The sequence below is a fragment of the Trichomycterus rosablanca genome, chromosome 11 (genome assembly GCF_030014385.1).
Source record: "Trichomycterus rosablanca isolate fTriRos1 chromosome 11, fTriRos1.hap1, whole genome shotgun sequence".
NCBI classification, from domain to species: Eukaryota; Metazoa; Chordata; class Actinopteri; order Siluriformes; family Trichomycteridae; genus Trichomycterus; species Trichomycterus rosablanca.
The window spans coordinates 18,852,661-18,870,618 of record NC_085998.1 but is presented as its reverse complement, the minus strand read 5'-3'; the positions used below and the strand labels follow the sequence as shown (position 1 = coordinate 18,870,618).

At 39.1% G+C, this 17,958-nt stretch overlaps 1 protein-coding gene across 3 annotated transcripts in view; it reads left to right on the top strand.

Moving 5' to 3' along the window:
- The window catches only part of bmp16 (bone morphogenetic protein 16), a 43,295-nt gene extending 28,612 nt beyond the window's left edge, over positions 1-14,683 (top strand). For all 3 annotated transcript variants that reach the window (XM_063004523.1, XM_063004521.1, XM_063004522.1), the window contains 2 exons: positions 10,501-10,832; positions 12,662-14,683. In XM_063004523.1, coding sequence (XP_062860593.1) covers positions 10,508-10,832; positions 12,662-13,608 — 1,272 coding nt within the window. In that variant the 5' untranslated portion in view covers positions 10,501-10,507 and the 3' untranslated portion in view covers positions 13,609-14,683. The remainder of the gene's footprint in view (positions 1-10,500; positions 10,833-12,661) is intronic.
- The last annotated feature ends 3,275 nt before the right edge of the window (positions 14,684-17,958 follow it).

The following is a 17,958-nucleotide window of genomic DNA, read 5'->3' as shown; positions in this document are numbered from 1 at the left end:
CATGGAACAGAGTGCTCCATCAATAAATTTTAAAATACAAAAACAAAGACCCATCTCAATTGGACAAAAAGATCTGATTGTTTATATTATTTGCAAATTTGCATCTAGAGTGGGGCGGCACGGTGGCTAAGTGGGTAGCACCTCACAACAAGAAGGTCCTGGGTTCAATCCCCAGGTGAAGAGCCCGGGTCTTTTCTGTGTGGAGTTTGCATGTCTTTCCCATGTCCACGTGGGTTTCCTCCGGGCGCTCCGGTTTCCTCCCACAGTCCAAAGACATGCAAGTGAGGTGAATGTTCCTGTCATGAATGTAACCAAAGTGTAAAACGTGACGTTAAAATCCTAATAAACAAAACAAAATAAACAAGCATCTAGAGTGAAACAACATTAACGAAGCCTCACTCAACAAAATATAAATGAGAAACAAAAAGAAAAATCAGCATCCAAGTGACAGTATTTGTAAGTATTTAGTGAAGATTGGCATTCAGAAAAACCAAGGAGCTCATCTTTGAGGGGTTGATCCTGTTTCTCCTTTCTGTTATGATCTGCCCTGTTTTGGAAAAGATTCTCTCTGATTCTCCCCCCTGCTCAGTGTAAAAACACAAACGCCACCACGTATCTTGACCAATCACTTGCGGTTTTGACAGAAAAAACCCCCCGAAAAAAACCGAATCGGCTCCCAATCAGGAGCCGGATCCCGCGGATCGTTCGCGACCGACCCATCACTACTTTATACACATAATATAGGTGATATATTAAGAATAATATTTCAGTTAGAGAAAAACATTGTGTTTTAATAATTATGTTATGGCTGCTTTCCTAAATACATATTATCCCTTTAGTTTTAAAGCTGCAAGTTTTTTTCAGTCTATGATTAGAAAAGCACTGCAGGAACAGAGGTCACGATAATGTTAAATGTTGTCATGTTGAGGAAAAGTTATGCTTCTCTGAGGCAATGTCTAGGCTACTCTACTCGCCCTTAGGGACTCCTTTACTTTACTTTACTTCAAGTGTACTTTGGCAAGCTTTGCATGTGTTTGTGTTTGCGTGTGCAGTGTGTTAACTGTAAGTCTGTGTCTGTTAGTGTGTCTGTCTGAATGTAAAAGTTGTTTAAGAGGGATTTCTGTGTTTATGTCAGTATGTAAAATTCATGCAGGGTGACTATTAATACTATAAATCAATACAGCTTTAAACATAGGAAAAGCCTAATAAGTGATGAAAATACACCCTGCAGGCTACCTGGCACCAGTTCAGTGTAGGACATCACACACTGACTTCTTTACTTACTTGCTTACTCACACTTACAGTGAATAAGTAGCAAATTCACCTATTGGCATATTTTCCAGTAGTGGGAGTGGCTGAAAATCTTAGTAAAAAGGTACATTAACACAAGAAGAACTTTGCTTTAATTACAGGTAGTAACCAGAGGTGAAGTTTGAACTTTGGTCCCTATAACACTTGTACTATGCGACACACACTACCTGATATTCCACACTGTTTTAAAAGATTGTTTTTAAAATTCAGGCTGCAGGTTTTTTCTGTCAAGTTTGTAGACAAACATGAAGCAGCATGATGGAATCGGTGTCACACAGCCCCAGAGTCTTGGAGACCTGGTCTTGATTCTTGCTTTCAGTTACTATAAAAGTATATACAGATTTTTATGTGAGTTTTCAATGGCTACTTAAGTTTCCTTTAACTTCCTAAAAAATACATAAAGTGGATCAGCTGCTCTTGAGTAAATACTTGAGTATGTGACTATGTGATTGGTTCCCTTTCCAGCATTTTAAAACTCAGAATTTTATCCTTTTTTTGGAATAGACTTCCAACCCACAATCCTGTAAAGACAGTTAATGAAGATGTAACAGGATTTCTAGGATTACAGGCACTGCGAGTAAAGATAAATAAATAAATTTTCTTTATGATTAATTCGCCTGAAGATTGTTTAACAGTTTAGTTTTCTGTTTTCTTTCTTTCCTTTCCCAGTATGACTATGTGCACAAAATGAGTTTTATAAAGACATGGTTTAACAAGTTTGGTGTGGTGGAACTCCAGTGACCTGTGCAAAGCCCTGACCTTAACCCTCTTAAATACCTTTGGGATTAATTAATACTTTGTGTAAAAGGCTGTCAAGCCTAAAAACAGTTTCTGACCACACAATTTTTTCCCCTAATTGAATGAGCACAAATATCCACAGACACACTTCAAAATCATGTGGGACTCCCTTTCAAAAAAGTTTAGGCTGCTATAGCCCCAAAAGGTGGGTCTCCAAATTAATGGCTAATGATTTTGGAACGAGATATTCACTTAGCTCACTTTTGGTCATTTTGACAGATGGGCAGATGGACTGGCGGACAGAACAGACAGAACGTCAGATACTGAGCTAGATAGATGGATAGATCCTAAAATAGGCAACTAAGGACAGAAATGCTCAGTCATATTGAAAAGGTTATCAGTTAGAATATACACTGATCAGCCATAACATTAAAACCACCTCCTTGTTTCTACACTCACTGTCCATTTTATCAGCTCCACTTACCATATAAAAGCACTTTGTAGTTCTACAATTACTGACTGTAGTCCATCTGTTTCTCTGCATGCTTTGTTAGCCCCCTTTCATGCTGTTCTTCAATGGTCAGGACTCTCCCAGGACCACCACAGAGTAGGTATTATTTGAGTGGTGGATGATTCTCAGCACTGCAGTGACACTGACATGGTGGTGCTGTGTTAGTGTGTGTTGTGCTGGTATGAGTGGATCAGACACAGCAGCGCTGATGGAGTTTTTAAACACCTCACTGTCACTGCTGAACTGAGAATAGTCCACCAACCAAAAATATATCCAGCCAACAGCGCCCCGTGGGCAACGTCCTGTAAAACTCCTGTTTAATTTTAAAAATATATCCACACTGCTGGTTTGGTTTATTTGGAAAAAAGTTTTACTTTGCTTATCTATACTGGGCATGGTGTTTTGGGTTGTTTCCAGGCTGTTAAGTACACTATGCGTTTATGCACCATAGTTTTATAAGAAGATATAATAGAAAGGAGTGTGCCAGGTAGATGTAGTCTAGGGAAAGAACAACAGGAAAGGAAAGTAAAGGAAAAGTATAACCTCAAAACAGTGTCAGGGTATAAATCAGCACAAAGCAGCGACACCCTGTCCCCTATAGACCCTAAACTATGAGCCCTGTAACCTTGTGACCCTAAGGTCTTTGTGTACATGAATATAATCCACAGAAATACATCAAGATATAAATATTTGTTTGAGTGTGTGTGTGTGTGTGTGTGTGTGTGTGTGTGTGTGTGTGTGTGTGTGTGCTTGTGTGTGGCAGTGCCCTTTTGAACAATGATATATCCATTTCAGTCAGAGGAAAATGTCCAACAGGAAGCAAAGAGATAAGCTGAAAGAGCGCAAGCAAGGAAAACACAGAGTGAGTGAGAAAGAGAGAGATGGGAGCAAGAGAGAAAGAATAGCAGATCCTTCATACTTGACATTCCCAACTCAAAGATCATAACAGCACAGCCATGGCACAAGCCTAGCCTTAACGCGTCTGTTAGGGTCATACAGCCTTCTGTTTTAAGGTCAGACAAAAAATCCAACAAATACTTTCTTCTGTTCCCTCCCTCCTAAATCCTGTTCCCTCACAGGAAGCAGATATGTGGTGTAAATTTAATCACCCTGTCAGACCTTCTGACACAAGCTGTACATTATTGCTCATTGTATGGGCAAGGGATTGAAAATTTAGTGGAGTTCCTCCACTCCAACTCATCAAACGATGTTGTTACAGACGTCACTTTGTGAACCTGGACACAGTCTGACTGAAACAGGAAAGGTCTTCCCTGAACGTCTGCCACAAAATGTAAAGCATAAAATTTTATTTACATCAATGAATTCAACACATTAGCATCTGTTAGTAATGGGCATGGCTGACACACCTCAATAATTAGGAGTCTTCACGTACTTTTGGTCACCCTTAATATATTGCACTTTTGGAACAGAAGAGTACAATGTATAAGAATTGACAGAGGAGATGCAGGTTACTGGTTTTAGCTCATTTTAAAAACCACATCACCCAAAATTCCAAGAATTAACCTCAATGTATTCATTCGCCCAAAAAAGATGCAATTACTCACTCACTCATTTTCTTAACTGTTTATCCAATTAGGGTCGCGGGGGGAGGAGGGGTGCTGGAGCCTATCCCAGCTTTTCAATGGGCGCAAGGCACACAGTAACACCCTGGACGGGGTGCCAGTCCATCGCAGGGCAGACACACACACACATACACACACCCATTCACCTATAGGGCAATTCAGTGTCCAATTAACCTGACTGCATGTTTTTGGACTGTGGGAGGAAACCGGAGCTCCTGGGGGAAACCCACGCAGACATGGGGAGAACATGCAAACTCCGCACAGAAAGGACCCAGACCACCCCGCCTGGGGATCGAACCCAGGACCTTCTTGCTGTGAGGCGACAGTGCTACCCACCGAGCCACCGTGCCGCCAAATATGAAATTAATTAAATCAAATAACCCATTTTCAGAAACTTACAATACTGAGGCTATGACATTCTAATGTATTTAATATAAGGAGAATGGTCCCATTGTTATGATTATAAACCACAATGTAAATTAAGATACATAATCCTGTAGAAAGTTTTTCTTTTAAGTATAATTAATCTCCACTAAATAGTACTAAATAAAACAACAGCAGCAGTCGAAGTATTTTTTGTAATGTCACAACTGGTAAACTGATGTAAAGTCGGATAGCATGTTATATCCTAACATACTGGTGGAATGTTTTTGTTTCAGAGAGTGACTTTTCCAAACTGCCCCGCCACCTCCTATCTGACCTTTTTAACCAGCCTTTAGGGATCTTCATGTTGATGATGGAGGGAAGTAAGGGAGGTAAAACTATTGAAGGGAAGGCTAAAATTTATGTGTTTGGCAGATTTACAGTTGAGGTCAAAAATTCACACACATTTATGAGTGATATGTAGATTAAGGCAGTCTTGAGGCCTTAATGATTTTGCAACTGTTTTTGATTAATAAACATAGTCCTTTGACTTTTTGTTTGAGTGCCAATTATAAGACTGAGCCACAAACATTTAGATGGAAAAGACTTGTGAGCCTTAAAAAGCACAAAATAGATTTTCACATGGCAGGAATGTCACTTGGGGCCATTCCTAAACAATGTCAGGTGCCAAGATCATCTGTGCACAAGATTCGAACAGTGGTCTCTTTGCTTAAGACATTTATTCAATTAGTCAGATATAACACAAGACACCCATAAATATCAGGCCTGTCATGAAGTAGAAATTGCTGGAACATGGATGAAACTGTCTACGATTAAGCAAGCTTTACATCACAATGGGCTTAGAGGCTGCTGGTCAAAAGGGCAGTGGTAAGTCAGCGGTTAAGGTGCTGGACCAGCAATTATAAGGTTGCCAGTTCAAGCCCCATCAGTGACAAGTTACCACTGTTGGCCCCTGAGCGCGGCCCTTAACCCTCAATTGCTCAAATTGTATTCAGTTCATAACTGTATGTCGCTTTGGATAAAAGAGTCTGTTAAATGCCGCAAATGTAAATGTAGTGTTAATAATATATTGGGCAGTTGTAGCCTAGTGGTTAAGGTACTGGACTAGTAATCAAAAGGTTGCTGGTTCAAGCCCACTATGCTAGATTGCCACTGTTGAGCCCTTGAGCAAGGCTCTTAACCCTCAATTGCTTTGACAGTATACTGTCACAGTACTGTAAATATGCGTTCCAATTATCCAGTCACTGAAATACATGTATCAAAAAGACTGAATAGCACAGCTAAACACATCTGTGGTAAATAATAAAAGAGAAAATGGATCTAATTTGATCTAATTGATCTAATTATTAAGTGTATAGCATGCAATGCAGAAATACTGTACACTCACACCACCCCAGGCAAGTTCTTTGTTGACCTCCCAACCCTAATCATATGATACCACGCAGTGATGAGCTCTTGGTATCTGTAAATGCAATTAGTACTAAAGCAAACAGCTCTGCAGTGATAAGATTACTTAGTATTAGTTTATCAAGAGGCACTCCTGATACATACTCTTGATATACTGTTGTTGCCAGGTTAATCTAAAGCCTATTGCACCCAATCGGCTTCCTAATCAAATCTTGTGTTACAGTGTGAAAGGGTTATGAGTCTAAATTTGAATAGCATACGTTAACACCAATTAAAATGTTGTTGGTTTAAGTCTCTGAGATAAAGCAATAAAACACCCATGTTTTTAAAGTTACATGTGGTTAATTACATAAGGAATTTTTCCATGTAGCAATTATCCTGATCCTGCAAAGCTCTCCAGAGTCAGTAACTGGAAGGGAAAACTGGAAACAAAATAAAGATTTATGGCCAAATATGGTCAAAAGCATTTGCTTAATAGTAACATGCTATGAACAGGTGTCCACATACTTCCAATTTGTCATAAATGTAAATTTACTCTTAAATATTTATCATATTAGATGTTTCAGATGTTGGAAACTAATTCTAATACAAGACAAAGTCAAAACGTCTGGGTGGTGCAGTGATAATTTGTGCTAGCCCACCACCGCTGGAATCCAGGGTTCAGCCAGTCGGGAATCTTCTTACACATGACTGGCTATGTCTATAATGGGTGGCCAATGCCCAGTAATAGATTGGCATCTTGTCCGGGGGGGGGGTGTTAATGCATTTATGCCCTGTGATTCCAGAGAAACCAGACCCACCACATCCCTGACCAGAATAAAGTGGTGGTGAAAAATTAAAAAGAAATGAAAAAATATTCCTTTTATTATTTACAATTAAATGTGGGTAAATAACCCCCCAGGTTTTAATACATTCAGCTTTGTTAAATATTACATTACTAGATGAACAATTAAAAAAAAATACAGTATATTAGGGTGAACAGGGTTACAAATCAGTTTCTCTGAGACTCCAGTAAACCGCAGTGAGAACAATCATCTTTAAAAGCAAAAATAAAAACTATGAATACTACTAAAATTTTCCAAGAGTGGATTGAAAATTCAGTTATTAATTATCCCAGATTAACGTCAATGCAACTGCAGGTCTAACAAGCATCAGATGATCAGTTTAATGATTTAAAAAAAAAAAAAAAAAAAAACGAATCTAAACCGGAAAGTACAATAGAAATATATTTATATTTTCAGCATTTAGCAGACACTTTTATCCAAAGCAAGTTACACTACTGTGACAGTATATTGTCTAAGCAATTGAGGGTTAAGGGCCTTGCTCAGAGACCCAACAATGGCAACCTGGCAGTGGTGGGGCTTGATCCAGAGACCTTTTGATTACTAGTTCCAGTACCTTAACTGCTATGCTAGAAATAAGAACATATTTTAGTTATGTTTAGTTCATACAAATTTCTAGGGCTTTTACCCATCTTTACCAAGGGGGGCAGTAATTCTGGATACAGTATATAATTTTTATTAACCTGGTCTTCATCCTGGTCAGACTTACAGTGAGTTTGGCACCACCTAAAACACTTGTGTGGAAGGTAAAAGCACACAATGGACACAGAAATGTGGAAATGGAAAAAAAAAAGAATTATGACCATGCCCTGGAAATGCAGATGTAACGTTTTAACCACTGATTTCAATAGACCAGTAAATGACCCTGTGTATGTCTTTTGCCATCTGGTGGTAGGGCATTTGAATTGCATGAAATTCTGCAAAATTCTGCAGTAGATGTCTGGTTCAGCAGTCAAACCATGATTCACAGAATCATTTTATAAGCTAAGAAAGGGAAAATAAACACCTTATGTAATAGAGACAGTAATGTTTTAAACACACGTTAATGACCACAACAGACTCAGACCCTAAGTAATGCCGTAAACCTGTCATATGAGATGTCATATTTACATTTACATTTGCTTTTATTCAAAGCAACTTACAACTATTACTGAATACAATTCAAGCAGTTGAGGGTTAAGGGCCTTGAGGGTTTCAGGGGCCCAACAGAAGCAACTTGGCGATGGTGGGGCTTGAACTGGCAACCTTCTGATTACTAGTCCAGCACCTTAACCACTGAGTATTAGAACAATGTTACCTTGTGTTATGTCATAAGGCTTTTGTTTATTATGGGAGCTGTTATTGCAATTACTGTTATGCTGTAATACCTAACATAAACTGTTACAACACTCATGACAGCATATGACAACTGGCATGACAGGTTTGTGACCTTTAATGTATCAATGTGGTAATGGTTTGATTAAAGTCTCTTTCAAAACCCAGCTTGCAAAGGTGTGAGTCTGTTGTGGCCATTAAGGTATTAAGTTGAAACATTAGGGTAAGTTAAAGACATAACAATCTATATTAAGAAGAGTGTTCATATCCCCTTTCCTGTGATCATGAAATGATTCAAATAATAAATGTTTAACTGCCAAACCAGAGATCCACCACAGGCAGGGTTGTGCAGAATTGTCTTATCTGAGAACAACATAATAAATCTGTACATATGCTATCCATTGGTCAAATAGCATGAGATAAACAAAAGCAATAACAATCACCCAAACCAGTTTTATATGAAGTGTTTAATATAGATAAATAAATTAAAACATTTACAAGACTACACTTGTGACATCAGATCCTGACATTATTTTTCATTTCAATCAATGTTACTTTTTTATATAGGGTTGTTGCAGGGCCAGTGTTAGCGGGAAACACTGAGCACAAAACTGGTGTACCCTGGACAGGCTGCCAATTCATCACAAGGCAAACCCTTACATTGTCTTAAACCAAAGATAAGGCTCGTTAGATTTTGCACCAGCTGATTGACACTACTGGATATTCATAATTTCCATCTAAGTCACCCTGATAGCTTTGTGTTTAATAAATGGGTCTAACAGGACATGTAAAATCCTAAAGAGTGCAGCCATATGCTACACTGTGCTCCTCCTTTTATCTTGTGGTGCTGGTTCTGCAGTTACTGTCACCTACAACAAACATCAATAAATTAACAAAAAGAAGAAAAAAAACAACACGGAGATCCAGCTTTATAGATATATGGTATGTAACTCACCAGGTGAGTAACACTGTAAATCTGATATAGTGTCTGAAAACAAGTGGGAGAAAATCAACCGAAGAGTAAAAATATAGTTCTGCTGGCACGTCAAGCAGGGGGAGGAGGAGGTTATAAATTTTCTCAAGGGTAAGTTTCTTACAATATGTGTCAGTTGGTAGACTGCCTCCTCCAAATTGCTTCTTAGTATAAGGTTGTGTGACAATCGGATGCCCTTTGATAAACTGCCATCCTGTTTCACCTTGTTTCCTGGATAGACTCCCTAAAGTGTTTAGTAAATATGATAAATTAATTAATGAATAATATTAATTTGTGAACAAGATATGTTTTCTGGGATGAGGGGCAACATTGCTACCAACTGAGCCACTGTGCCGCCCTGTTTTACTTCTTGTTTGACTATTAAAATAATTTTTTTTTTAAAGACATTTTATTTTTCAACTTATTTTTAATTTTTTTTTATTCTATTTCAAGTTAAAACGTTTTCCTTTAGACTATTAAATTATTTTTGAATTTGTAACTACATTTGCTTAGACCATTTTGGGTGCAGGACTAAATGTTGCTGAGCAATGACCATCACTTTCTGTCTCTGTGGATGATCAGCCAAAACATTAAAACCACCTGCTTGTTTCTACACTCACTGTCCATTTTATCAGCTCCACTTACCATATAGAAGCACTTAGTAGTTCTACAATTACTGACTGTAGTCCATCTGTTTCTCTGCATGCTTTGTTAGCCCCCTTTCATGCTGTTCTTCAATGGTCAGGATTGGTGTAGTTGCTGGAGTTTTTAAACACCTCACTGTCACTGCTGGACTGAGAATAGTCCACCAACCAAAAATATCCTGCCCTGTGGGCAGTGTCCTGTGACCACTGATGAATGTCTAGAAGATGATCAACTCAAACAGCAGCAATAGATGAGCAATCATCTCTGACTTTACATCTACAGGGTGTACCGACTAGGTAGGAGTGTCTAATAGGACAGTGAGTGGACACAGTATTTAAAAACTCCAGCTGTGCTGCGGTGTCACACTAACACACCAGCACCATGTCAGTATCACTGAAGTGCTGAGAATGATCCACCACCTTAATAATACCTGCCCTGTGGTGGTCCTGTGGGGGTCCTGACCATTAAAGAACAGGGTGTAAGCGGCTAAAAAAGTATGTAGAGAAACAGATGGACTACAGTCAGTAATTGTAGAACTACCAGGTGCTTCTATATGGTAGGTGGAGTTGATAAAATGGACAGTGAGTGTAGAAACAAGGAGGTGGTTTTAATGTTATGGCTGATCAGTGTATGTGGACAGTCTCTCCCATACTGGTAGACTTCAAAACACCTTATACACTTTTGATCCTTTAAAAAGCACAATCTGTAGGAATTAAATAATTTACGGGACTATATGTCCAATTGCATTATCAGTATATAATCAGCACAGTTGTTTTGTTTTGCTCACTCTAGGTTCACAATGTTCCTTGCTAGCCTACTGGTTCTGATGACCCTGCTGCTACCTCAAGCACTGTCCGGTCACCAAGTGAATTCCAGTCACTCTGATGGAAACCCAGTAGTCCCTCTGGAGCCCGGTTTGGCCCAGACCATCCAGAACCTCCTGCTGACCCGACTGGGTCTACAGTCCCATCCCAGCCCTCGTCCAGGGGCAACAGTACCCCAGTATCTTCTGGACCTCTACCGTTTCCACACACAACAATACCACCTTATAGAAGATCCAGATTTTAACTACCCCACGGATCATATACAAGGAGCCAACACTGTCCGCACCTTTCACCATGCAGGTAAGAACAATAAGGATGGTGCAATGTATAAAAGTAAAAATATTTAGTTTGCTCAGGTGGCGCAGCAGAAAGCGTTCATTAAAACACGCTAGCACACCAGAGCTGACATTTCGAACTTGTCATTTCGCATCTCAGCTCTGCTATTCGGCAGGCTGGGCGCCTACATGAACAACGATTGGCTGTTGTTCATACAGGGTGGGAGCCGGAAGGGGATTTCTCATAGCTGATGCAATTACAACCTCTGCTGGCTGTTTGATGGCGCCTGCACAGACTCAAGGGATAATGCGTTGATCAGGATGTGTCTCTTCATACACAAAGCTGATCCGCATATGAACTCGCCTCGTGCAGATGAAAAGATGCAGTTGGGACTACACACGTGTCGAAAGGTGGAGATCAACATCAGTAGAGAGGAAGCATATTGCATTTGGGTAATTGGATATGCTAAGTCAGGAGAAAAAGGGAAGAAAATGCATAAACAAAATAATAATAAAAAAAATATTTGGCAGCTAATATGTTAAAAAAAGATGTTAAATGTGAACAGCCATGTTTTTATATGTTGTATCTTCCTTTGACACACCTTGACTTCTGAATTTTACTTTGGTAACAAGCTGGATAGTCCAACTTTGCCCAAAAAACATTAATTATTTAAATTAACAGTCTAAAAGTGTGACTCATCATGCCTCAGTAAATCATTCCACTGTACATGAGCCCATCTCAGTCAAGCTAGATCCCAGAGAAGTCAGCTATGTTTCTGGACATTATTGACATGGCTTCTGCTGTACATAATAAAGTCTTACCTTGTGTGGTAATATATTATAAAAGTTTGCTAGTTTTTCATGCAGTGGCATCTGAGGCATTGAATGAGGTACCTGAGTAAATATTACACATTAGATTGGGGGTTTTGGTTTCAGCCTTGCCCAAATGTTCCTGTATCCTTTAATGATGTGATGTATTGTAGAAGGTAAAATACCTTAATTCTTTAAAATCGTCTAATGAAGAACTGTTGTGGTATGACCCACATCCTTGCTAGACCTTCCCTGAATGCTTCTTTAGCATGATTGTTTTATTTGTTTAAAGCTAAACACAGCGCCCAGGTGGCGCAGCGGGATATTCCGCTAGCACACCAGCGCCGAGATTCTGAACTCCTCGGTTCGAAACTCGGTGTTGCCACCAGAAGGCTGGGCACCATCTAGCGGCCATAATTCGCAGTGCCTGCAGCAGACACGGTTCTGCTAGGGCGGGATGACCGGACTATGTTGATGGGGTCTTCGAACGCTGTGTAAAGCAGAAAGAGAGGCGCCTGTGCAGAGTGCATAGGAGAAAAAGGGTTTCGCTAGGGGCTGCAAAGGAGGCGTGAGCAGCAATATACCCACCTCGACTGCAATCAGGGATCCCCCAGCAGCGGAAGACAAATTGACTTGCTAAATTGGAAGAAAATGGGAGAAAATACATAAATAAAATAGAAAAAAAATTTTAACAAATAAACAAATAAAACTAAACACATTGTGAATTGTTTAAAAACATTTTAAAACACTCATGGTACAACTTTTTTTGCAATTTGTGGCAGACACCAACATTTTAGTGTTTGTATATTTATAAAAAACCAATGACAATGATGATATAAATCATTAAATATATTTTTATTATACTGTTCTAATTAAAATATCAGACTGGATTTAAAATAACTGTGCTTTCGCATTCCGTCCCAACAATTTTACAATTTTCAGCCCTCACTATAAATAAACAATCATGAATAATTGCTTTTGAGTTCTTAGTACTTGTCTGTGGATCTAATTAGTTAACTACTCTTCTTTTTTTTTTTATTTCAGCATCTTCAGACCTCCAAAACCCTGAAGAGAAAGGTAATAGGATCCATATGGCCTTTAACCTGTCCTCTATTCCAACCTTTGAGAATGTGGTCTCAGCGGAGCTGCGTTTTATGCACAGAGGAACAGGCCTTGGTTTAAAACCACATATTATAAGCCTCTATGTCTCTGGTGATAACACTGAAGCGGAGCCCAAGCTACTCCATTCAAAACAGCTGGCTAGAAATCCAGAGACTGGTGTGTCCTGGGAGGCCTTCCCAGTGAACGCAGAACTGTTTAAGCAGCTGTCTGACTTTTCAGGGAAAGTGTCCTTTATCTTGGAGGTCACCCCAGATAACAGCAGTCATACCGTGGAGAGCATGGACGCAGAGAGACACTTAAGGGTGCGCAGGTCTGCAGGTCAAGATGAACATAGCTGGAGAAAGCAAAGGCCTCTACTGGTCACCTATAGCTATGATGGTCGCAATGAACCACTCATACCTCTTGGAAATAAGAGCCCCAGAGGTAAAAGGGAGCGCCACAAGCTTAAAAAGATAAAAGGGCAGGGATCACAAGCAGGTTGGCGTGGTGTCTGGACAGATAGGCGTGTGAAGCGGAATGGCGGTGGACGAGCCGCCAAGCTGAAGCGTCTCTCTCGTGCTCGGTGTAAGCGTCACCCACTCTATGTGGACTTCAAAGATGTTGGGTGGAATAAATGGATTGTGGCGCCGACTGGTTACGATGCCTTCTTTTGCCTAGGTGAGTGTCGCTTTCCTCTTCCCGACCACATGAATTCATCCAGCCATGCCATGGTGCAGACACTGATGAACTCAGTAAATAGAGCTGTACCACGAGCCTGCTGTGTGCCAACAGCTCTTAGTCCTATCGCACTTCTCTATTTGGATAACGACGACAATGTGGTGCTGAAAAACTACCAGGACATGGTGGTGGAGGGCTGCGGCTGCCGTTAGAAATAAATAGAGAAAGATGACGATTGAAAAAAGAACAAAAGAAGTGTCTTAAAACACTCAAAATCTTATTAAAACACCAAGCTTTTATCCTTTAATCGTCTGGATTTAGTCTTTACCCTCGTCCAGAGGTGTGTGTGCCTATAAGTCAACCCTGCTCACCCAAGTTCGGTCTGTTCTGTGAAAATACTGCAGTTATCTGTCCATAGAACAACTGTGTCTGTGTTGTAGTGTGTTTCTTGTCCTTGTTTCACCACTATCGTTGGCCAGAAGAAAAGATTTGACACGGGAAGCTAGAGACTTTAATGAACTTCAATTTGCAAAGAAGCTGCATGTCGAGTCTATGCATCCTGAGATCAGCTTTCATCACAAATAATATTGCACAAATGTGCAATTACAGAAGAGACTAATTACTCAGAAGAGACATTTCTCACCAGAAATAATGATAATCTTGACATTACAGGTTAAGAAACTATTATGCTCTTGTTTTAATGTATAAATGCTATTATTTATGGTGTTGTGTTATGTTACTTCAAGTTGCAGTCAAAGAGAATGTCACAGTTGCTAAACAAAGTAAAATATAAAGTAAATGCTAAATGTAAATGTAATTTAAAAGAGCCTATATATCTATCTATTTAAAATAGCAAACATGTATAATGTATTTAATCCTGACAAATATTGCAGATATGCATATGACCAAGCCTTACCATAACAATGAAGCTCATGCAGAACTGGTTGTAGTCATTTATGTATAACACTGAAGTGTAAGAATCTTCATGCTGGCTTACCAAAGTTCACATGTAAAACAATGGACGTTGTGTCAGAGCATTTAATATTACTATAGTATCACATGGGCTTATCTATTATGTCTAATAGCATGTAAACTGTCCCTACATATACAAGAGTTCTCATCTGACTCTTTCTCTTGTCTAAAAAGAAAGAGGAAAACTCACTTTAGTGCAGTATTTATAGGTCATGATTTCACCTTAACACCATTCATGTTAACACCTGCTTATTACAACAGTCTATGAAATGTCCAATGTCTGAAAAAATGAAATGCATACAAATAAACAGAGAGCTGATCACGTATCCAAAAGTGTTTAATCTTTTTATCATTCCTTACCTGAGGCTTTATCTGCTATATGGCAGAGATGTTTACAAGTCACAAAATACGAGTCCGAGTCAAGTCACGAGTCTTTAGGCTAGAGTCCAAGTCAAGTAACAAGTCTATAGGCTAGAGTCAAGTCATGAGTCTTTTAATCTACACAAAATATATATTGGAAATGTAGCGAGTAATATGTGAGATAAGATTCCTTTAAGATGTAAGTTCAGATTTTAAAAAAAACAACAGATAAGCAATTGTATTTCCTAGTCATTGTGCAAATTAATGTAATTTCAGTAACAAGAAGGTACCAGTTAAAAGCTTAAACTGCAAAAAAAAAAAAAAAAAAAAGTTATAAATTAATTTGTATTTAATTAAGGGAAATAAGTATTTGATCCCCTACCAACCAGCAAGAATTCTGACCCCCACAGACCGGTTATGTGCCCATGAGGCACACAAATTAGTCCTGTCCCTGTATAAAAGACTCCTGTCACAGAATCAGTTTCTTCCGTTCAAATCTCTTGACCACCATGGGCAAGACCAAAGAGCTATCAAAGGACGTCAGGGACAAGATTGTAGACCTGCACAAGGCTGGAATGGGCTACAAGACCATCAGCAAGAAGCTTGGTGAGAAAGAGATCACTGTTGGTGCGATAATTCGAAAATGGAAGAAATACAAGATCACCGTCAATCACCCTCACTCTGGAGCTCCATGCAAGATCTCACCTCGTGGGGTAAGAATGATTCTGAGAAAGGTGAGGTCAGCCCAGAATTACACGGGAGGAGCTTGTCAGTGATCTCAAGGGAGCTGGGAGCACAGTCACCAAGAAAACCATTAGTAACACACTTCACCGTAATGGATTGAGATCCTGCAGTGCCCGCAAAGTCCCTCTGCTCAAGAAGGCTCATGTACAGGCCCGTCTGAAGTTTGCCAATGAACACCTGAATGATTCAGAGAAAGCTTGGGAGAATGTGATATGGTCAGATGAGACCAAAATTGAGCTCTTTGGCATCAACTCCATTCGCCGTGTTTGGAGGTAAAGAAATGCCCGGTGGGGATGGTGTTCTTGGGGTCATATCCAGCATTTCTCTGCTCCCAGCTCCCTTGAGATCACTGACAAGCTCCTCTCGTGTAATTCTGGGCTGACCTCACCTTTCTCAGAATCATTCTTACCCCACCAGGTGAGATCTTGCATGGAGCTCCAGAGTGAGGGTGATTGACTGTGATCTTGTATTTCTTCCATTTTCGAATTATCGCACCAACAGTGGTCTCTTTCTCACCAAGCTTCTTGCTGATGGTCTTGTAGCCCATTCCAGCCTTGTGCAGGTCTACAATCTTGTCCCTGACGTCCTTCGATAGCTCTTTGATCTTGCCCATGGTGGTTGAGAGATTTGAATGGAAGAAACTGATTCTGTGACAGGAGTCTTTTATACAGGGACAGGACTAATTTGTGTGCCTCATGGGCACATAATCGGTCTGTGGGGGTCAGAATTCTTGCTGGTTGGTAGGGGATCAAATACTTATTTCCCTTAATTAAATACAAATTAATTTATAACTTTTATTTAATGTTTTTTTTCTGGATTTTTTGTTGATATTCTCTCTCTCTGTTAAAATAAACCTTCCATAAAAATTATAGACTGTTCAAGTCTTTGCAAGGGGGTAAACTTACAAAATCAGCAGGGGATCAAATACTTATTTCCCCCACTGTATTAATTGTGAGTCAATCCTTTGTATCTAGAATCAGTGCCTAATGGTATAAATGTGTAAAACATAAAATTTAATTCTAGATTCATGTTAGTACAGATTGAATTCCAGGTACAAACCTCATTTCTGAAAGGGTTAGAACATTTTGTAAAATGCAATAAAACAAGAATCTGCAATATGATACATGATTTTAGCCTTTTGTTTTTATTTATTAAGTAAACATTTATTTGTAATATTTTAGATGCTAAACTTGATTGTATTTTGTAATTATAATGGGGTTTTTTTGCAGCACAATCAGAACAGAACAGTAAATCATTCACAATAAACAAGTGTATCGGTAACAGGTGAGGGATACTTTGGTATAAACAAGGATCGTATTAAGGATTAATCTTAACAGGCAAGAATGGGATGTGGCTCACCATTTTATGCCTTTTTTAATGCACAACTGCAAATAATTAAGGTTCCACTGTCAATCGTACATAATATTGTAATAAGATCCAAAGAAAATCTCAGTCTGTGTATAGAGCAAGACTGGAAATTATTGTTAAATGTGCATGACCTTTGAGCCCTCAAATGGCATAAGGAAAAATCATACTACTCTAGTAAACATATCCCATGGTCTCAGGAGTACCTAAAAAAAAAACATTGTTACTTAACATAGTACGTCTTTGCATCTGAAAATGCAACCAATATATCTATCATGCAAGTAGAAAATACATTAGTTCTATGCAGAAATGCTGCTGGGTTCTCTGGGCCCAAGCTCATCTCAAATTCCCAACTTGTTTTTGGGATGCATGGTTGTCAAGTTCTTTGTGCCAATGACAAAAAGGACCAGACAGACTGATACCAGCAAAAGGTGTAAAAGCAAACATCTGTCATGGTATAAGAGCTGCATCATTGCTCATGGCCTGGGTGACTTGCATATGAAGGTACTAATGACATTGATATGTATATTGGGAATTTAAAGACATTTGGTCCAATCAGTGTTATGTATTTTTTTTTTAGAAAGTCCATGTTTATTTCAACAAGACAATGCCAAGCTTCATTCTGGACATGTTGCAACACTGTGGCTTCATGGACACTGAGTGTGTGTGCTTTACTGGCCTGCCTGCAGTTCTAGTTCTATTTCCTATTGAAAATGTATGGCAAATCGTGAAGAGGAGAATCAGACAACAGCGACCACGAACTGTCGAGCAGTTGAAGTCTTGTATCAAACAAGAAAGGACAAAAATTACACTTGCATATCTGTAACAATTAGTATTAACAGTTCCCAAATTATCAATAAAGGGTCATTAAAAGGAAAGGTGATGTAACATAGTGTTAAACATGCCCCTGACCCAACTTTTTTGAGTGTTGCAGGCATTAAATTCTGAAAATTTTTTATATTTACAAAATACAATAAAGTTGTACATTCTTTCTTTATACTTTTCAGTTAAATACAATCACAATCACAAATTCTTGTTTTTACAAAATGTCCCAACTTTTCTGGTTTGTAATTTTAGTGGATATAAAACCTGCTGTTGAGTGGCTTTTGGCAGACTATTTT